Genomic DNA, 21,117 nt, shown 5'->3' with positions numbered 1-21,117 from the left:
TAATAAAAATAGAAGTAATTTATATCTTAGGATAAAACTATAAATAAGACTTAGAAATAAAACCTAAGAATAAGATTATAATTAGTAGTGCTAAAAGGACTTTATATAATATTATAATTACACTTAAATAAGCTAGAACCAGATGTGCGAATATAACTTAAAATATAAAGTAGAGAGCTAAGTATAGTAGAGGTTGCTAGAGTTTGATGTGGAAGCTGCTTAGTCAGCCCTATCACATGACTAGTCACGTGGGACCGTGACAATTCAGATAGGGTTTAGCAGACTAACTAGTAATACTACTTACTTAATATATATAGCGGTTTATCTAGCTCTAGATTTTCTTACCTATTGCCTGCTTATAGATAAGCCGGAAGACTTTCTAATATATTCTAAAGGTGCTAGCCGACTTAATACCTGCAAGACACCTCCTACTCTTACCTTAATGCTAATTTAATATCTATATTAAGAAGGCTTTTAAAGAGTAGCAAGAGATAGCCTATATTATTTAGATAGGATCCTTTTATATATAATTGTAGCATATTTAAAGAGAGTTAGTTAGTAAAAGTACAAGAGACGGCAGATGCTAGATATATACTAATAGAATTGCGCCTTAATCCTATTAAGGAGGAAACTACTCTCGCTATAATCCTCACCTTTATCCTCGGATTCATTAGAATCATTCTCTTGATCAAGGTAATATTTTAGTGGATAGGCATTATCATCTCCTGCAATCCACGCTAAGTCTACCTTATTGCATCCGCCGATATCAATATCCGTCGGCTCAGTATCAGCGTCGGTCTCCTCTAGCTTATCTTCTGCATCGAAGCAGCTCCTAATGTCTGACCCATCCCTATCATCGTTGCGGGAAAAGCTTAGTATTGGTTGGCGACGCCGCATATCAACTTGATCTGCTGAAGGAGGCGGCAACGATGACGATGACGGTGAAGGTCATTCGGAAGAGGACTTGGAAGATATTGGGAAGGGGCAATCGCCTAAGGAACTGTATCGATAAAGGTCGGGATACAGCCCTTATCCCAACATTAACTCTAATACCCTAAACGCCCTTAAACACTCTCCTTTCTCCAAGTCATCCTATTCCTTCCTTCCACCGGCGTCATAGCCCTCATATCCTCCACCACCTCATCCCTCCTACTAAGCCCAATCAGCTTTGAGAACCGTCCACCCCCACCCCTCAACTCCGCAAAACTGCCCGCCTCCACAACACACCCGGCCTCAACTACAATAACTTGATCCGCTATGCGCATCATTTCAACATTATGACTAACAATAAGCACCGCAACCCCACCGTCCTCGCTCTCCCTCCCTCTCTCCATAAGTTTCCTTACGGTCTCTCGTATAGCTTCCGCACTTACAGCATCAAGAGCTGACGTCGCTTCATCGAGGAGCAAAAGCTTCGGCCGCCGAACAAGCGCGCGGGCGATAGCAATACGTTGCGCTTGGCCTCCACTAAGTCCCATGCCACCATCTCCAATGCGTGTGTTGTAACCATGCTCCAGCGTCATAATGAAGTCGTGGATACCGGCGTCTTCGGCAGCGTGCATGGCTGCTGTGAGGATGGCGTAGGGCGAGCCTTCGGGGAGGCCGTAGGTTATGTTTTCGTAAATGGAAGAGGGGAAGAGGAGGGGTGTTTGGGGGACGGTGCCGATGAAGGAGCGAAGGGTGCGGAGGTTGCACTCGGTAATAGGCACGCCGGCAAACGTGAGCGGTGGCAAGTGGTGTGGGAGGGCGGGGGATGGTGGGTAGAGGCCGAGGAGAAGGGAGGTGATGGTGCTTTTGCCACTGCCGGACGGGCCGACTAAGGCGGTGCAGGTGCCGGCGTTGAGAGTGAGGTTGATATTGCTAAGGGTTTTGGAGTCTCGTGAAGTTGAGTAGGCGAAAGAGAGATCGTTGAATTGGATTGGGAAGGGAGTTGAGATACGCCTTCTTCCTTGAGACTCGTGGGAGTTTTGGAGTGGTAGATTTGCTAGGTAGAGCATGTGTGTTGCTGTTGTGCGGGATGAGTTGATTTGAGGAACCATTGAAATCATGGCTGTTGAGTTGCCGATTCCAAAGAGCAGAAGGTTGACGACTTGGATGATGCGCTCAACATCGTTTTCGCCTCGAATGATAAGGACAGTGCCATAATAGAAGACAAGGGCTGTGATGAATAAGCTTGCAGAGTTTGTGAGTCCATAGAGCAGTCCGGAGTAGACTGCTCGGGATCGACCTGTTTTATATGTCTCCAAGGTCGCTTTGTCATGTTTGCCTGCAAAGTAATCCTCCAAGGTCAATGCGCGAACAACCCGGATATTAGAAAAGGTCTCTGTGAAGATGCTGCTGGTGATTGTGGAAGCTTGGTTACATTTGTGTTCCCATGTGCTGCTTACCCAATTAAAGGTTCTGGTGAGAACCAGCATAATTGGACCACAGGCGAGGGCAACAAGAGTAAGCTTCCAAGAAAGCAAACATGCCCAAACAACTGATATACCCAGCATCCAGGCGACCGTGAAGATTGGACCAGCAAAGCGGCCAATCAGATTGCGCATCTCTTCGGCATTTCTGTCCAAGGATTCGTTAAGTTTATCTGGTGAGTTCCTCTTCTTGTCAAACCAATATTTGGGTTGCGCCAGTATCCGCTTCATTGCTTCCACTCGAAGATAATTGACCCATGCTTGACCACAATACTCGAGAGCAAAGTGCGTGGTGAAAGCAGATATGCCATCGATTATAGCAATACCCAGAAGAGACAATGCCCAGGTTCGAGCTGCTGCTGATTGATTGTGGACGAGGTAAAACGTACCAAGAAGCTTTGTAAAAACAAAAGCAAAAGCTGGCGTAGAGGCTGCAACCATAAAGGCAGCAATGAACCCAATCATAAGAATGATCTTCTCGTTCCAAGTCAATATCGGCCAAATCGTACCCAGAATTTGAGCTAGAGATGCTGCTGTCTTTTTCCGCTTTCCTTTACCTTTATTAGAGCTCCGTGGGAGTACAACATCAGGTACTTCAGTGATAAAAAGCTCACTGGCCCCGGCTGAAGTATCGAGACTAGGTAGAGTAGGTCGGGCTGGAAGGGTAAGCCTATGGTGAGTTTCTTGTCCGGAGGCTGGTTGTGGATCGAATGGACTAATCGAAGAACCAGGCACACTGTTCTTGCGTGGTACTGGAGGTGGTATTTTCGGATAACAAGCTCTCAGAGGTAGGTCTGATGACTGCTGAATAGGTTTAGGAGGCAGTAGAGGAACGAATGACCGCCGAGAATCGTGGTATTGAAGTCTCTCTTCCTCTGGAGCCAACGGAGTAGACCAAATCTCACCCGCTCGAAGATCGTAAGCCTGTGCTGTTCCGAGACCGACACCAAGCGACATGCGATTACTTGGTTTGATTGTTGGGGTATAATCCGTTATGCCAAATAATCTCGAGACGTGATGGGAACTTTGAGTTTCTTCACCAAAGAACGTAAACGAATCTGGGCTTGATATAGAGGGTGTGAATGGCTCAGATTTGCGCCTCGGATCAAGGATCTCAACGAACTGGGGTTCTTGAACAGTAGGTGGCGAGACTGTTGGTAGAAACGTCGAGAAGGTTCCGTGAAGTTTTTCGGCCAACTTCTTACGATAGCCTTCTTGAACAACAACGCCATTTTCTAGGACATACACGTAATCGTTGTCCAAGATTTGCGTCACATCATGAGTAACAATGATGGTTGTTTTGCCATGCCTCCATTGTCTCAATTCTTCCATCACTCTGGTTCTGCTCGTATAGTCGAGAGCGCTGGTAGATTCATCTAGGATCAGGATCGGAGCATCTCGAAGGCGAGCTCTTGCAATTGCCACCCGCTGTTGCTGTCCACCACTCAATGATTTGCCATTCATTCCTACTACAGTGTCAAGACCATGTGGGAGAGCCGTCAAAGTCTGATGCAGGTCTGCTGTTTCAGCTGCTTCGAGGACATCCTCTCGAGTAGCATCATCGCGTCTTCCGAAGGCAATATTTTGAAACACAGTTTCGTTGAACAAGACACTTTCTTGTGGGACCAAGGTGATATTTTGACGCAACCAGTGTGTATCAAGTGATTTGATTGATCGTCCATCGATAAAAATTTCTCCCCTAGCTGTCTCGTAGTACTTCATGAGCAGATTCCCCAACGTTGTCTTTCCAGATCCACTTTTGCCAACAACAAAGGTGGTCTCTCCAGAAGGGAAGAATAAATTAGCCTGAATTAATGTGTCTTGTCGAGGATTTGACGGATATGCGAACGACACCTGCGTCTGATGAGCGATTTACACGGAAATGGACTTTGTAACTGACCTCATTTACTTCAATATCTCCGATACAAGCAGTTGGCTTTATGCAACCAGTCATGTTGGTGGTTTCTCGGCCATCCTGCATCTGGATCATGATAGACTTTAATGTATGAGCAGCGGACATACCCTTGGTGAGAACAAGCCATTGGGGTAGAATGATCTCGACGGCTTGAACGGAGAAAAGACAGGCGTAAAAGGCTGTAAGCACACGGCCAGGGTCCAATCCTTGGCGAACGAGGATCAGGCCAAACCAGAACCCTTGGAGGAATATACCAATCATTGCAAACTTGGTTATCCCAAATTGAAGCGCGTTGACCCGTGCTTGAATCAGATATTTCGCTGCAGCTAATTTAATGGTTTCGTAGTATTGCCATACCTCTTGCTCCTGTCCGTTGAAAGCTTTGACTGTATTGATGGATGTCATTGCAGTGTTGGCGTATTTAGATGCTTTCGTGAGCTCTCTCTTCTGTGCTTCTATGGCTGGCCCTAGGCTTCGTGTGGCTAGTGATAAGCACAAGGCCATGACCGGGAAGGTTGCGACGACGACAAGAGTAACTTTCCATGAAAAGTACAACGCGATACCGAGCGCAATAAGAGACCCTATGAACTCCGTACATAGAAAACCAAGAGGCTGTGAAATGGCTAGTTGTAATTCCCTAGTTTGCCTGGGAATGGTTTAGGGAAAAACGTGTCTTCTAGTGGATGAACACCTACGTATGAATGCGAACTAGAAGCGAGGCAACGCCATCTTCGCGGAGGTCATACCACTCCATGTCTTTCTCCAGCATTCCCTCGAACATCGCTTGGCGAACAGTCTTTGCCTGAACTTCTCCAAATATCATCCACGAAGAAAGAGATCCGCCTTGGAGAACCCAAGCCACCACCCCCACAACCGTCAACGCTATGCACCATATTGAGATGTTATTCAGAGTATCTTTGCCAGTGGCATTACCTGATCCATATTGCGCCAAGTCGGAAAAAATGTAACCATAGAAGATGGCGGATGTAGGTTGTGGGATTCCAGCTCCAATTGACGAGATAAGTGAAAGTACAAGGTATCCTGTGTGCTGCCGATTCGTAAATGCAAATAAAGAACGCCACGACGCCGGCGTCTGGTTTTCGCCATTTTGAGTACCCAGAAGTTGGAGCTCGTAGTTACTCTGCTGAGAGGTGGTGGGGCTTGCCGGCATCGAGAGAGAAGACGCATTTAGGTATTGCTCAAAGTTCTCAAAGCTCTCAGAGGAGAGTTTGAAGATAGACATGGCGTGGAATGGAAATTTTCGAAAGTGTGTCTGCGCAAAGATCGCCAATGAATATACCAAACGTAGATAAAGACATCTTGAAAGGCGTTGCGAGAGGCAAGAAAATATCCAACAGGGGAAATAATATGAAGGTAAATAATAGCTTGCATGGGGTGTTGATTGTCTTCGCGAGTTTTCTTCGTATTGTTCTCGGAAACGAAGAATGCGAAGGGGGGAAATTTAGAGACAAAGAATTATCGGTAAAATTTGAGCACCGATATAGTACTGCTGAACTTGGATCTCCATATTCACCCGCCTTGGAGCAACTTGACCAAATAATCATGAAAGGAAAATGCGAAGACTCCCCCTCGTTTAGTACGAGATATAAAGCACACGAAAACAAAACATCTAGGACCGCAAGGAAATAGCGACCATGGCTTATCACAGATCCGCATAATATCATTCATTGTATTAAATTGAAAATCAACTCGATTCTAAACCCCGGGGTCGAATTCCATCTTGAATTGATGGGCTATGGGATTGCATTCCGCTGTGGACCCGGATCCGTTAACATGAGCCGACTAGATGATTAGGAATCGGCGCGCAAACATCTAAGTGCTCGAGACCGTTGACCTGATCGTGTTCATCCTTGTATCGAGCCCGCGGGCAATATGATACATAAGTTTTCGTTCGCCAGAGATATCAAGACATCACGACTCTTCGCCATCCTTCTTAAGCTTTTGCCTCAGTTTGTTCTTTCTGGTTGTTCTCGTAAATCCAATCGTTCAGGCCGCTCCGATTTCTCGCGATTTCGATAGCATAAAACTGCATTCGAGGGACTGGTTCTGCTGTTAGCGGTATCGCCCTGGCAAGGAATTGGCACCTACCAAATATAGTTTCATCCTTTCCATACTCCCACTTCGGATTCCCTCTCATCATTGTGCCAAAGTTGTAATCTTCGACTTTTTTTTCGTAAGCCATCATAAACTTGCGCCACCGCTCCTTGCCGGTTTTGCTCTTCATCTCGTCCTCGTCGATGGTCTTTGCGGGATCGAACTCGGGGAAATCTGTCTTTAGATGCTCGTAGATATCATCGTCCATTTTTGTGAGCCGGAGTTTCGAGCCAGGTACCTTTTCGAGAATTGCCCAGTATGTGGACATGTGTTGAACGACTAATCGCGGGGTCAGTGGCGGGGTAAAATTGGGAGTCTTGCAAGGGGATTGTTCAAACCTTTGACAGCAAATTGCTTCTCAATCTACAAAAGCGTCAGTAATGTGTTCTGATCAAGATTGTCTGGGGAAGGGAAAAGCCTACATCCTCGAAGTTGTCCGCCTCCTCGGGGTTGAAAGTGGAAGGTGCTGCCACAGACATGGTGTCCCGGTGTGATGGAAAGTATGGCAAGTTGGGTGGGCTGGAGAATTTTGGAAATATACAACTCTTTGTAGTATCAAGAATAACAACTCTTTTGGTATGGCAGGAAGTAGATCGGCGGGGGGTAGGTTTATAGGAATTTTGAGAAATTCGAAATTGGCCCATCGATTTCGAGGGACGGACTCACCTCACTACTGTACGGAACGGAAAAACCATTATTCCGATGCGACCGCTTTTGCATCGGCTGCTGACTTCATTCCTTCCTCAGTCTTCATTATCCGAATAATGACTGGATATCCAGCCAGCAACAAGATAGAAAGTGACAGATACAGCTATATGGAGACAAAGATGCTATTGATTACCCAGGGATGCTCGTTATCAAAGGCGTCTTCTGCCATGTAAAATCCTTTCCAGCTAACTTTATTGAGTGTCGTTTCTCTGAAAGCACTGCCATTCTGCATCTCCTGTCTGCATCTTTGTTTGCATTTACTATACAAAATAGTCGGAGAATCTGCTTGCACATACTGTATTCTTCGTAGCCTTGATTGATGAATTTGTGTTGCCTGCCTTACTACGCCGCTTACAACATATCAACTGCTCTTACTCTTTAGTCCCAGGGCCAACCAATACTTCAACTTCTGGCCGTATTATACCATTACACCATGTAGTCATCTTCCGGTCCTGAACAGTCTGGAAAGAAGGGTCGCCACTGAATATCGTCCTCCCCCTTCCGTCTGATTGCATCCCCTTCTTATTTGCGATTGTTGTATATGTTGTTATTAGGCAATTATTTCAATGCTCCGAGAATATGCTCGTACTAAATAGTGGAATGTACTTTGACAAGATTCTTGCCTACGATGGATGATGTGAATTGAGAAGTGGTAAGTGAATGGCTTCAATGAGATTGGCCTGGATATGAAAGAGCTCTCAACTCAGAAGCCATCCATCCTTCCTCAATTGTGCCTACACGGATATAGTGTCCCCAAACCTCGAATGTGTGTACAGTAGAGCTCCGTGGTTCTGCTCATCCCCGATGCACATTTCCCCCTCTAATTAGAATTCACACCCTCTGTCGTCTGGGCAGGGTAACTGTACACGAACGGTGGAGCACTTCCTTGTTGTTTCCCAGCCAACACCATAAATGACAGGACAGGACAGGACAAGAAAAGACACAAGAGGAGAGCAAAGGAGATTTGCAGCAAAGTGAGGCCAGCGGTGAAGGAAGGCGCAAATGTTGAAGAACCCACCGGTCCGAATTTGAACCAACCACCCCGCACCTTCCCTCCTTCCCTCCTTCCGTCAACATGTTTTCCATGCCAGTAATCTATGGCACATCGAGCGACCTCATCACCCCAAGCCCGCACAAAAGTATGCCCCTTTCTGTTGCCTCCTTGATTTGATCGATCCCATCGTGATCCAGCCGTGTTTCTGACGATAATGCAGTGGAATTGGCTCCTCAGAATCTTGACCGCCACCCCTTCCAGTTGAACACAAGGACCAGCTTCTCTCCCAGCATATCGTCAAGCTTTCCCATCCTGCCAAATGCCGCAGACAAAAGTTCGCCGGCATCTCGAAGGTCGTCTCTCATTGCCGCCAAGCCCATGTTGAAATTGAAACTCAGTAAAGAGTCCAAGTCCAAGTCTGAATCTAAAGCCAAGCTCAAAGGCAGACCTGAAATCATCCGCATCGACACTACACCTGAAGCAACCCGTTCTCCAGGAAACCAGAAGTACGTTTCATCTAAGTTGCCACTTGACCAGAATGTAGATCTTATTGCGGTCGCAGACAACACCGAACTTGCCATTCTTTTCCGGGAAGAGCCATACGTATGCAACGGCGTCAACCCGAAGTTTCACTTACACAAGCTACCCAGAAGCGTACAACAGAGCATTTATAAGCTGTGCTTTCCAAAAGAACACCGGAAAATCTCTCTCTCTCCACGGTTTGCGATCGAGGGAGTCTTTGATCAAGACTTTTTTGCGTGCCCTTGGGACGTTTTAGGTGATCTCGTGGGCGGGCTTAGTGCATTCACTGCGATTCGGAAGGACCTGCTGAGCTATTTCTGGACCAACTACCATTTCCATGTCACCTTGAATGCGTTCAGCGGTCCGAAGTTATCTCCCTCATCCCACGTCTGGCTCCAGAGCTTTCTTGGAATCATTCAATTCCTCACTGTCGAACTCGACTTCACGAAGTTGGCTGGGGGGTGCGTGAAGCCTGGGACAGACTATGTTTATAATAAGAGTAAGATTGAGCCGTTATTGCTGGACATTATAGCCGGTCTCCTTCGACGAGAAGAATCTACGACAGTGGCTGAATTGAACCTCTTCTGCAGATGCTACGAGAGTAATCATCATCCCTATCAGCCCCCCCAGTCTACTAGCAAGTTCGGTATGAGCCCATGTACTTCAATTCTTCACTCATATGCATCTACCTGTGGAGAGGAATTACTGACCGCTTGAGATATAGTTCCGTATCTGACCGAAACTCCTATACAGATCGTTGACGCTTTCTGCACACTTCAAGGCATTCTCAAGATATTAAGAGTCGCCGGTTTCCCTCTAGAGTACACACATGCATTACTATCAGCGGCATGCCGGAGTTCGGAGCCATACACTACACCAGTTGAACCTGCTTGGCCTTCACCATTTGAATATGTGACCAATAGATTTGCCTCGACGACCTCGATGGCCCCAACTCCCTGCCAGCATGGGCCAACAAACAGCTTCGAATCTGCAGTGTCTAATTTCATCCCACAAGATCAACACGCTAGTTTCTCATCAACAATTCCTCCTTCTTCTCCAGCTCAGCGAAGGGTTAGCTTCTCATCCACCATTCCGGACGAGCCTGAGATAGAAGCTTTGGGGCTCGGTATCAGTCTTTTGGAAGTGCCTAGGAGTAAAAGCTTTACCGAAGAAGTCGAGATTGGCATTAGCAGGACATCTTCCGTGTATTCTGCCTATACCCTATCAGTGGGCTTTAGACCGGAGGGAGAGGATCAAGTGGAGGAGGAGGTACAAGATCATACAGTGACTTCAGACCATGCAAGAGAATACCAGGGGCTCCTAGGCTCGACAACTCCACCGGCCCGTTTTGACAGTATGACCGTCACTATATCTCCAAGTAAGATTACAACAATGCCATATGTGCCTGCTACTCCAAGATCAACCTCACATGGAAACCTGAGCCCCACACTTTCCCAAGCACCTTCTCAGACACCGTCAGCAAGCTCAAGAGCACTTACCCCAAATCGTCTCAACGCACGGAACGAACGAGATCCCGCATTCCTTCGAGCAGTTGAGGCGCTTCGTAGCCCAGAACTCACAGATAATCCACTGGTGAGATCTAATTCCATGGGATCAATACATTCACAAATCCCAATTGTTCCTCGAAGCCCCCCTAAACGCCCTGTAACAAGTTTCGCCAATCATCGAAAAGAAGAACAGGGACGCGACCGCGGCAAGAAGAGTGGGAACGCACGTGATAGTGGAAGTGTAAGGCATAAGGTTTCAACTTTTTTTATGAATAGATTCCGGGGCCGTGATGACGATGAAGCTTGAGTCGACTGCTTCGACTGTGGACGAAGATGAGAGAGGAATGCATCATTTGTGGCCCCTGTGGGTAGTGAGGATCGTTATAGTCTAGATAGAATATCTTGAACGCAAGGAAAATCTTGAGGCGGTGTGCATCTTCTACGGAGGTACTGTATGAAGCGTTTGGGTCAATGTTTTCTTCAGAATGGGTGGATGCTATGGTTTTGAGAATGTTGTCACTAGCAGTAGTGAAAGACAATACTTCTGCGTCGTGTAATTCATTTCAGAGACCTGATCTATTTCAAATCATGGTGTTTCCTTCGTACTAGAAACGAAGTGGGGTGCGCTGCGCTTTCGTTGATTCGTTACACTAAGTATAAAAGTGGCCTCCTACCTAAGAAGCACGCACGAGAATAATATAGTGAAATAAGGCAAATCATGATAATAACCGTTATCTAAGGACGGACTGCTGGCGCAACGGTAGCGCGTTCGATTCCAGATCGAAAGGTGTACGTGCAAACCATCTATACAATTATAGCTCTTTTTCTAATAACTATAATAGTATCTGTTCGAATCAGGTGTGGTTCAATTCCTATATCACTAAGAAAGTTGAATTTTTTGGTGCTTTTTTGCTTCTTAAGGGTTTAAGTATATGGATAACAATACAGTAGCTAGTATAGTAAGATACATCAAAGATTTAGGTGATGATTGTAATCAAGAATCTTAGATTTGAGGTCAAATTATACTATAAACGAGAATTCCAACCCTCTGATCCAAACCCCGCTTTACTACCAACATACTCAAGCATCAGAAGAAGCAGGAATCTCCTTCCCATCAACCCAAACGACATCCTCCCAGCCTAGCATCATAATCCCCTCACTTCGTTTCAGGAACTTCTCTTCATCCGGAACTACAACTCTTAGGTATTCTTCATCTTGAAATACCTACGCGATATAATAGTTAGTATTATTAAATCCTATTAATGAACGCATCCCCATTCTTTTTAATATTCTCCTCTATCCTCGGGGCTGCCGCGAAAGGAAAGGAAGGGAAAGGAGGGAGAAGTAAGTAGGAAGGAGGGAAAACTCACAGCCATCAATTCCTCCACGCTCCCCGCGTAAATATTAACCCCGCCATCGTACCCCGCCATCGGCAGACCTTTGGTTTTCAAGTCCTCCGTTACGGGATTATTAACATGAAACTATATTATTGCACCTTGTATTAATAAACGTACTTGCTTTCTGGCGAGATTGGAGAATAGGATAGGAGAGGGGTATACACACCTGAGAATATTTCAAAACATTAGCTTTCACGATAGCGACTGATAACCAGGCTTTGGGATGCTCGACGCGCCAGTAGTGGTGGAATTCCTCTGTACTCAGGGTGTCGAGTTTTTTGATCAGGATGGTGAGTTTTACTTGTTTGGTTGATGTTGTTGCTGACATGTTGGAGTTGATATATTTCGTGATGTGATATAGTGTAGTGATGTGGTGTATGTGGTGTTGAGTTGAAGTCGTGTTTAGCTGAGGTGTATTGAGTTGAATTGTGTTCTTATATAGTTCGAGAAATTAGGTATTGGGAGAGGGAGATCGTTCATGCTATTTATATGTTTACACAGAACTTGGGGAAGACAAGGCAAGGCTGGTTAAGGGCGTAAGGTAGAGAGGACAGGAGATGTAATTCTTGGCGACTCTTCGCATTCGCTTTTCTAGGAAGGAATCCCGGGAGCTGATTGATCCAATTTGAATTGGCGTTCAATGTGTATAATGATGTTCCATTGCCACCATGCTATAGTGGTGTGGTGTTACATGTGTTCACCACCAGTTAAAAGGGAAAGGGGTAAGCCGCTACGTGCTTAAGTTAAGCGAGTGCGAGTCCGACGTGGACTAATAAACTTCCGTGTAAACGGAACGGAGTTAGGACGGTTTAAAGGACAGAAAGAAAGCATTAGAATAATAATAAGGCTCATAAGAATTCTTTCATTGTCTACGTGAAAAGCAAGCATGCGCTGTCGTCTAATCCAATGTCAATGCCCCCAAAATGCACACATTACATACAATTTTTTCTTCCCCATATCCAGCCCTAATATATACAATCTAAGACAACTTTCCAATGTTCATCTATGCAAGCATAACAACAAACGCCGCGGTAAATGCAGCGACATAGATCCCCATCTTCGCTACCCCCGCACTACTCGCAGCACTCAGCTCCGCAATCTTGAACGCAGGCGTGTAGTTACCAGGCGTGCTCGCGTCTGTGGTGCCGTTCCAGCAATAACGATCGAAGCAGGTAGTGCAAGCAGCAGGGACTGCAGTATTTGTACGACCTAAACTACGGCTAAGGACTGCGCAGGCCATGCAAGTAGGCCATTCTTTATCGAGAGTACCGTTGCCCATAGTAGCAACGTCGTAACCGTTCTCAATAATGGCAATTTTCTCGGCGCTGTCGTAGCTTGGGTCAAATGTGGAAACGTTGGAATGGAATATGTACGGTGAGTTGGGTATGTAGACAATGAGAGGGGCGTCGCCGGTCATGTTTGAGGCATTGCAGCCGAAGAAGGTGGGGCGGGTATTCAGGCCTAGGTTGACAAAAGTGTTCGCATCGGGGATGGAAGGGAAGGCGGTGTTATTTTGGATGGTGTTGTTGAGAGAGCGCTGGTAGGTTGCGATCAATGCGGTGCCGTTGGGCCAGTTTAGGTCGGTATCGGCGGACGAGTCGACGGCGAAGATTACATCGACGTGGCGTTGGGGTTGGATGAGTGGGTAGAGGGGCACATTTTGGCCATCTTCACCGCCGTCGACTAGGGTAAGCTGGGTGGAGTTGGCGTTACGGTTAGTGTCGTTATTGAAGTGGTAGAATGGATTTGGGTCCCATTGTGCAATGTCGTTATTATCTTCACCTAGATCTGTGAGAATATTGGTGAAGATGTCTCGGACGAAACTTGGGATAGAGGTAGCGTTGATTTGGAGGAGAAATTGGTTAAAGAGGGTCGAAGAAGTGCCCATCATGTAACCGACTTGGTCAAAACCTTCAATGCACTTCTCATTGCTTGGAATGGACCCGGCACTGAAGTTAGATCCGACATACTGGAGTGGCACCATTGCGTAGGTGGTAGGATCCCAAGAACCCATTTCAAAAGGGTTGATCTCGTAGACGGTCGAGTTCAAGGATACAATGGCCGTGTTTGGCGTCCTCTCATCCGTGACAAGGAACGGGAATGGGGTATCTCCATTCATGAAGTTGGGCTCCTGAGCGATTGACGAGAAGGTATACTGAGGTCCTCCATTTGTGGCATTGACAAGCTGATAAGATAGAGCACGGCCCCAGTAATCGGTGATGGATGCGTTGAAACCAGCATCTTGCTTATCGCTGACCTCATCTACAATGTCATGGAAGTACTCTACACTGCTTAAGACTTGAATGCCGTCATTGTCGGGTCCCTCGAAGATGGAGTTTCCAAATTGCCAAACGGACGAGCCCTTGCTACCGTCTCGGAGATCCTCCACGGAGCTGAAGTTGTTGCTGTAGATTGAACCAACGAGCCATCCACCACCAGACAGACCAGCAAGGTATGTTGTGGCTTGAAGGAGACCACCAATTTGGCCAGTGTTGGTTGCATTGTTTGTACGGTTGTCCGACGCAGCAATAAATCCAGCCCCATTCATCAAAGCCCGATAGCCTCCTCCTGATACTGCGATACCAATATTCGGGAGCGCAGTTGCATTGTCCTTAATGCTGTTGATGTACGAGGTGGCATCGAAACCGGAGATGTTCATCCTGGAGAGCCATGTCTGCATGGGTACAACGGTGTTGTTCCTTCGCTTCTCTAGCCATGATACTTCGCTCTGTGAGAGTGAGTTCGCTTCTCTGAGTGTTGGTCTTGTCGACGGGCAATCGACGGATGCAGGGGCGTATCCTCCGGATGGGGAATTTGGTAAAGCACGCTCTGCGACAATAATTGGGGCGGCAAGAGCTTCAGCAACTAATACCTCTGGTGATGCATCTCGAGGAAGAACGATTGATCCTGAAGACGGGTTAGCATGCGACCAAAAGTTTGAGGGTGTTATTGGAAATAGTTACCATGGCATAAATTTAGGGATGCGGCTGACGCGAGAACAGTAACTAGCCCCCTCATGATGAAGCCTATGACAGAGCAACGCCCCAAGTGTGCGCCGACTGGGTGAATGAAGATAATATGGCAAGAATGTACAAAAGAAGAGGTTTAATGAGGGTTGTGAAATGGAATGGCTTGAGTGAGAGAGAGAGACAGTGTGGTCGGTGAATCCAATTGATGACGCTGATCCTTCTGGTGCCGGGTAATTCGGTCTTATTTTAGTGGAGAGAGAGAGATGGAGATGGACGCTGTGTGCTGTGCTGGCGGGAGATCGTCAGGGTGGCTGCAATTGATCCTAGCAAGTTCACGCGTAGAGAACTGTGCTCCGTAAGGCCGAATGCTATCTGTATTTGTCTGTAGAAATGGATCTGTGAAGATATATTCTTCGTCTTCGTCTTCTTCTTCTTCTTCTTCCTCCCCCTCTTCCTCGAGGTCAGCAAGGCTCCTCGTCAGCTATATGTAGGATTTTTACGGAGGTATCTATGTTCGTGAGTAGGGCTGACTTGGGCAAGGCGCGGCGGCTGAGAGGGGTTAGCATGTTTTCCGCTGCAGCTTACGGCGGAGACGCCCTTTTGATTGGTCGACGGGACCATATAATTAGAAAAGATATGCCGTTATGCGCAGCTTTGTGCAATCTTATGCCCGGCCCCATGGCGCAGCATTTCCAAACGCGGAGGATGGAACATCTTAGCCGTGGGAAGCGGCGTGGTAACAATCCTAAACGGGTAATACTGTGAGTACCTACTGTACTGTAGGTAGATCATAATTATAATTCATTATAACTCATGACCGCCCTACTTATCACATTATTATATGAGAACTTAAAGCCAAAAGTATAAACCAATGAACAAGATAATCAACGATTAATCGTCGTCTATTGATGCAGATTTCTGTGTTTGTGTTTGGGTGACCTTGCGTTACTTCGTAAACTTCGTATATCTACTTCGTACACGGAGGCGTTGATGAGACGCTCGCCCCGCGCCGTGACTTGTGACGTGGGGTTTATCGATTAGTTCTACGTACTTGTATGCATTTGGAACTTTGAACTTCTAGGTATTCTATTTTACGATTTTCAATTCCATTATGAGCACGCGATCAACTCACCGCCCTCTTTTTGATCCATGAGAAGCGTGTGACATTATTGTTTGGCTATGCTAATTCTACGGGGTATTGATTCCATCCCGAAGTTGCTATTTTAGAAGTTCAGCCCAGTCAGATGCAGTCAGCTCTACGTACAAAGTAGCGTAGCGTAACCAGTAGGTAGCCGGTAGCCGTTAGGTTACTCTTTATAGTAGTATTCCATCTACCGTACGACGTATACCGTAACCGTAGTCATCTTCGGGTTTTCAATCTTGTAGAGATCAATTCGAGCTGGACCGCGAAGAACAATTGTTCAAAGCCGCCAGCCAGGAGTGACATCTTAAACTATCCGCGCCGTCAACTTTAGTTGGGAGTCCCAGGATACTATAGAAATAGTTAGATGATCGATAGAAAATAGAAGTCTACATGAAAGATAGAAATCAAGCAGAAGACATTGGAAGCTCGTCACGTGTGCAATATATCATGTGATATGCTACCAAGTTGGAACCAGGCTGGTTGGCATGACGACACCCGATCGGCTCCATGTTTATGGCACCAAGATAAACATTGATACAACCTCCACTTCTCAATATCAACATCAGGTAACGACAACTCACAATAGACCCAGTCGCGTCGATGTAACTTTTTCTATCCATTCCTAAAGCAAATCCAATAAATTCATCATCATGAATGACCAATCCCCACCAAAGCGTGTGACTCGCGCCCGAGCAGCTGCGAAAACCACCGATGCTGGAGTGAAAACAACCAGGATCGCGACTGCTGCTTCGAAAGCAAAGGTTACACGCGCCGCATCCACAACCAAGCGCAAGACACGAGCCGATGAGACCCATGAAGAAGATGAGAACCACGAAGCGGAACAAATAATCGAACCAGAACCTGCGAAGTTGACTCGAGCGAGACCCAAGAGAACTGCCGTCCAAACTACGGCCGAGATGGAGGAAGAGGCTCCAGCTCCGAGAGCGACCAGAGGCAGGCCAAAGAAGGCCGCCACCGAAACCTCGGTACCTGAACCTCCTAGACCCACCAGAGGACGAGCAAAGAAGGTGGAAGTCCCTAAAGAGGAAGCCATAGTCGTCGAGCCCCCTCAGAGAACAACCCGCACTCGAGCTGCAACAATCACCAAAGCCACTGCTCCCAAGAAAACCGTCAAATTTGAAGAACCTGACAAGGAGAATATTGCTCCTGTTGCTGCCAATACAAAGGCCAAGGCGAAAGTCACCGAAATCGGTACTGGTCTTCGGGCTAAACCTGTTCGCAAGCCTGCAACTGTTGCAACTAGAGCTACCCGTGGACGAGCAAAGGCGGTCGTGGAAGAAAAGGAAGCAAAAATTTCTCCACTCAGCCCAAAGAAAGCAACGCAAGTAGGCGCCACCAAGGAGAATACTTCCGACGATGAGCTCGCAACGACTGAAAAGACCCCAATGAAGCCTCTCTCTCGAAGCCCAGTTAAACCCCCGACAAGCGTTTTTGGTACGGCAAAGAAACTTGATTTCTCAACATCTATGACTGTCAATAAGGCTAGTACTACACATGATCTTGGAGCATCAGTCATGGCCAGTCCAGCTCGCCGTCCTCCCACTTCTGCCTTTAAGGAGTCTTTAAATGCTTCATCACAACGAGTGACTTTTGGCGATTCGATGCTTCGATCTCCTTTCAAGCCATCACTGCCAGCTCCGCAATCTGCAGTAGCAAACTCGTCCTTCAAAGCATCGCTGCTCCAATCGCCAGCCAGACGACCCCAGTCCCCTACCAAGGTCAATGATAATGGCTCTCCCAGCAGATCCAACAACACCAAGTCGCTGTTTAGCGCAACCCCGAACACTTTTAAGATGTCGAGATTTACCACTCCAAAGACCATTACCAAGAGTGTCACTCGCCCCGGCCAAATGGCCCCTCCAAGTGCTTTTAAGGCTTCGGCTGGAGGTAGCCCCAAGGCAAATGACAACGACGAGCTCACGGAGATTGTTGCGGAGCCAAGTTTGAAATTCTCGGGTCGTCTCTCATCTATCATGCCACGTGAAGCAGATCCTGTACTTGTCAACGCTGAGCCCATTACTGAGGACACTGAGGACGCAGCTGAGGGTCAACCTGCGGATGACCCGATGGAGGTTGATGAGGCCGACACAGTTGTTGTCAATAATGATACGGATGATAAGACTACCACACCTCCACAATCTCCTCCCAGTTTTAGCACTGGAGCATTTGCTCTACGAGAGGAAGATGAAAACCCATTTGTTGACTCCGATTCCGAAGATGAGCTGGCCTCGGATATCTATTCGCCAGGGGCCCTTGCAGGCTTCCGCATCTCGTCTCATGACTTTGCTCCTGCTACTCCTACACCATTCAGTTCCATCAACAAGACGCCTCGGACATCAAAGTCTCGAAAATCATTAGGCCCCGAAGCATCCTCACGAAAGGAGAAGATTGGTTTTACGCCATTGGCTATACAATTAAATGAGTGGTTGGCATCCAGCCCAGACAAGTCAGAAGCCGGTAGCTCTACTCCAGAGGCCTCACCAACGGCCGGCGCAACAGATGATGTCGTGCCGGTTGAGATGGGAGCTGCTGCACAGCCCTCCCCGGTCAAAAGTACATTCTTTGAAGATGAGATGTCTGTCCGGGACGAGTTGGCTGTCTCTCCAGAGCCAGAGATCCCAGAGCTCTCTGATCCTGAATTGAGCCCAGTGGAGCTTGATGACGAGGATTTGGATCTTGCTCATGAAGCTGATGAGATGTCTCTGCTTGAACCCAATGAGATTGACATGGGTACTGAAGCAGAATTGCCTGCACCAGAGCCAGAGTGTGAGGAATTCCTCCAACTGGATGAGCTTAACCAAGAGCCAGAGTACGAAGAACTCCTTCAACCCGCCGAGCCCGTCCAAGAGCAGGAGCTTGAAGAGCTCCCACAGCCAACAGAGCTCGCACTTTCAGAGGCCAGTCAAGAGTATGGCGACGAGAATACCATGCCAATCGATCCAGATTTGTTCACTCTTGCCCCTCCTATTAGCCAAGCCCCCGTTCCCCCGACCTTATCAACCCCAAAGAGAGTTCTCGCTGAAAGAGTATGCCATACTGTATCAAAAGTTCCTCTTAAGGCTCCGGCCGAAGTGACCCCAATGAGGCCACCACCAAAGAAGCGAAGTGCCAGTATCTCGCGCCTACCCGTCCAGAGACCTTCAAGTGGGCTTACTCGAAATAATACTGTCATTTCCTACTCGCCCACCAAGACCACGCCCCGAGCAAAGACACCACGACGAGTCTCAAGTGCGATTGAGGAAGCTTACAACACGCCTACAAAGCAAGAAACGGAAATGTGGTCTACACTTGGAACGCCAGCTCGCACTCCACGTCGTGATCTTAATGCTGCTCTCTTGAAGGGCGCTGTTGTATTTGTCGATGTTCACACTACAGAGGGCGCTGATGCTAGTGTACTCTTCACCGAGCTTCTTACTCAAATGGGTGCTCGCTGTATCAAGTCATGGAGCTGGAACGGGAATGGTGAGGATGGAGGCAAGATTGGTATTACGCATGTTGTCTTCAAGGATGGTGGAAAGAGGACCCTTGAAAAGGCACGAGAGACCAACGGTGTTGTTTCTTGTGTTGGTGTTAGTTGGGTCTTAGAGTAAGTTTCACCCAGAACTTTTCCTATTTGCAATTAGGCTAATCAAACTCTAGCTGTGAGCGTGAGAACAAGTGGCTTGATGAGGCTCCATACGCAGTTGACACAGCCCTCGTTCCTCGAGGAGGCCATCGCAGACGCAAGAGTATGGAGCCACGAGCTCTGGCAAACCTGAACGGTACACTGGTACCCTCTTCATCCAGCACTCCGGCTCGCAACACAAATAGGACCCCATCCAAGGAGTTCAAAATTGGAGAGACACCCTACACAGCCAAGTCTAAACGCCGTGATTCAGTTCAATGGGTCCGCTCGCCTTCTACTTCTTCGTCTAACGAAGATGAATTCGAAGACCAAACTCTGCTCCTCTCTCCCATCCCTGCAACTCCAGCACCAGAGACAATATCCGCATATGGTGAAGATGGTCTCTATGGTGACGAGACACCAGGTGGTCAGACGCCATACTTCCTGCAAACCGAGCAGCTGATCCAGAAAACTGCTCCTCCCGCCAAGGGCCGTTTCTTCGACACACCAGAAGCTGAAGATAACAGCGGCATGGAGATCGGCAAGGGATTTCTAAGTGAGAAGAAGGACGAGAGTGTCATGATGCGCCTGATGGCTGCTAGGAGGAAGAGTCTGCAATGGGCTCCTAAGGTCGGTAGTCCTTTGGCTAGAGGACACCACGGGTTTTAGGAATGGGAATTTATGTATGCATCGTTCCTTTTTCGTATACTATTGATTTGGTTTGGAGGTTTGGATGAGGAGTGGATTGGGGGAGTTCGAAATTTGGACCGGAGGAATTACGCTTGATTTTTGTCGAATTGGTGTTTGGATTACTTGTACTTATCGGGTCTTTTTCTTTGAATTGACGTATGAATCAGTGCTGAAGCGGCCAAAGTTGACAATCCGTCATGATACTGCCCTAGCCCCTGCAACCCCAACTAAATAAAGACTCGCAAATTGGGAATTCAGTCGTCTTGACCGTCGGTGCTGTAATTGCTTCCTCGGTAAGCAGTGGGGGGGGTCAGTATTGAGGCGATGGAGAAAGGGTATAAAGCTACGTTTTATGCATGTTTTATAGCAATGGTGCTGGTAGGGATAGTCACTGGAGCGGGGTTGAGGAGGGCTGGTCAGGTGGGGTTAAAGAAGGATTATATTATATTAGATCCAGTGCTGCGACTGTACTGCGCTTGCTCTGCGATGCGCGGGGTATGAATGTGGTGGTAAACGGGCTGGGTGCGGGACGCCTGTGGATGGTGAACCGAGGGGCACATTCTCCATGTCGTATTCTGGTCTCGCGGATCGATCAATATAAGCTGGTTGTGGCCGTATTGGTTCCGGCACTCGATGCCCACGTGATGATATATAAATCGGCTCCTCAGAGGTTTTTTCTGGCACGTTTATGTTCTTTGTTCTTTTTACCTTTTCGAACCACGCCTTGGCTTGTTTGCGGAAGCGCCAGAGGTAGATGAGCGTTCCGAAGAAGATCATGAGAACAAAGATCGAGGTGACTCCTATGCCGATTTCCAGGGTTGATATAGCGCGGTTCGATGGCTCGGGAGCATAGGGTGCGGTAGATGTCTGATTTGTGGATTCCACCCGAGTGGTTGTGTTCGTATTTAAATCCATTGTGCTTGAATGTTTGTGCTTGAAGGACTGGGATAGTTGTGGTTGACTAATGTTAATTTGGTAATTATGGTTTATGTAGGATGCTGATTCAGAAGAATATATATTTGCGTTACACGTCTGTTTTGAATTGAAAGGAAAGTTGTCTGTTGTCGAGATAATATTTATTCAGAGAACAAAGAGCATATTAGACCTTTGTCACTCTTC

General features: G+C 47.3%; 5 protein-coding genes, 1 non-coding gene and 1 pseudogene across 6 annotated transcripts; 2 read left to right on the top strand and 5 right to left on the bottom strand.

The window, feature by feature from the left end:
- Positions 1 to 19: 19 nt before the first annotated feature.
- On the bottom strand, positions 20 to 897 carry LHYA1_G003305 (uncharacterized protein; the record flags this gene model as incomplete). Its single annotated transcript, XM_031148277.1, has 3 exons — positions 20 to 37; positions 439 to 445; positions 596 to 897. The coding sequence occupies 3 exons, from the start codon at positions 895 to 897 to the stop codon at positions 20 to 22; spliced, it is 327 nt and encodes a 108-aa protein (XP_031007052.1).
- Positions 898 to 1,123: 226 nt separating this feature from the next.
- Positions 1,124 to 5,569, bottom strand: ABCB6 (ABC transporter B family member; the record flags this gene model as incomplete). Its single annotated transcript, XM_031148276.1, is given in 4 exon segments — positions 1,124 to 1,152; positions 1,190 to 4,271; positions 4,288 to 4,972; positions 5,022 to 5,569. The coding sequence occupies 4 exon segments, from the start codon at positions 5,567 to 5,569 to the stop codon at positions 1,124 to 1,126; spliced, it is 4,344 nt and encodes a 1,447-aa protein (XP_031007020.1).
- Positions 5,570 to 6,280: 711 nt separating this feature from the next.
- On the bottom strand, positions 6,281 to 6,920 carry YPL225W (PBDC1-like protein; the record flags this gene model as incomplete). The annotated part of the gene is made up of 4 exons (XM_031148275.1): positions 6,281 to 6,387; positions 6,436 to 6,720; positions 6,780 to 6,804; positions 6,864 to 6,920. The coding sequence occupies 4 exons, from the start codon at positions 6,918 to 6,920 to the stop codon at positions 6,281 to 6,283; spliced, it is 474 nt and encodes a 157-aa protein (XP_031007019.1).
- A 3,996-nt stretch (positions 6,921 to 10,916) lies between these two features.
- On the top strand, positions 10,917 to 11,041 carry LHYA1_G003302. The gene has a single exon. It is a non-coding gene; the product is annotated as a tRNA-Trp (tRNA).
- Positions 11,042 to 11,253: 212 nt separating this feature from the next.
- On the bottom strand, positions 11,254 to 11,898 carry LHYA1_G003301 (uncharacterized protein; the record flags this gene model as incomplete). The annotated part of the gene is made up of 3 exons (XM_031148274.1): positions 11,254 to 11,397; positions 11,544 to 11,654; positions 11,737 to 11,898. The coding sequence occupies 3 exons, from the start codon at positions 11,896 to 11,898 to the stop codon at positions 11,254 to 11,256; spliced, it is 417 nt and encodes a 138-aa protein (XP_031007051.1).
- Positions 11,899 to 12,573: 675 nt separating this feature from the next.
- Positions 12,574 to 14,588, bottom strand: PLB1 (Similar to Lysophospholipase (Fragment)(Penicillium chrysogenum)(Ontology_term=GO:0004620,GO:0009395)(db_xref=InterPro:IPR002642,PFAM:PF01735); annotated as a pseudogene).
- A 1,745-nt stretch (positions 14,589 to 16,333) lies between these two features.
- Positions 16,334 to 19,977, top strand: MCPH1 (Microcephalin; the record flags this gene model as incomplete). The annotated part of the gene is made up of 2 exons (XM_031148273.1): positions 16,334 to 19,290; positions 19,344 to 19,977. 2 exons carry the CDS (start codon positions 16,334 to 16,336, stop codon positions 19,975 to 19,977), a joined length of 3,591 nt encoding a protein of 1,196 aa, XP_031007024.1.
- Positions 19,978 to 21,117: the final 1,140 nt, after the last annotated feature.

This window comes from Lachnellula hyalina, assembly GCF_007821495.1.
Source record: "Lachnellula hyalina strain CBS 185.66 chromosome Unknown contig00034, whole genome shotgun sequence".
Classification (NCBI taxonomy): domain Eukaryota; kingdom Fungi; phylum Ascomycota; class Leotiomycetes; order Helotiales; family Lachnaceae; genus Lachnellula; species Lachnellula hyalina.
The sequence above is the reverse complement of the archived record's forward strand: the minus strand, read 5'-3'. Positions and strand labels throughout refer to the sequence as shown.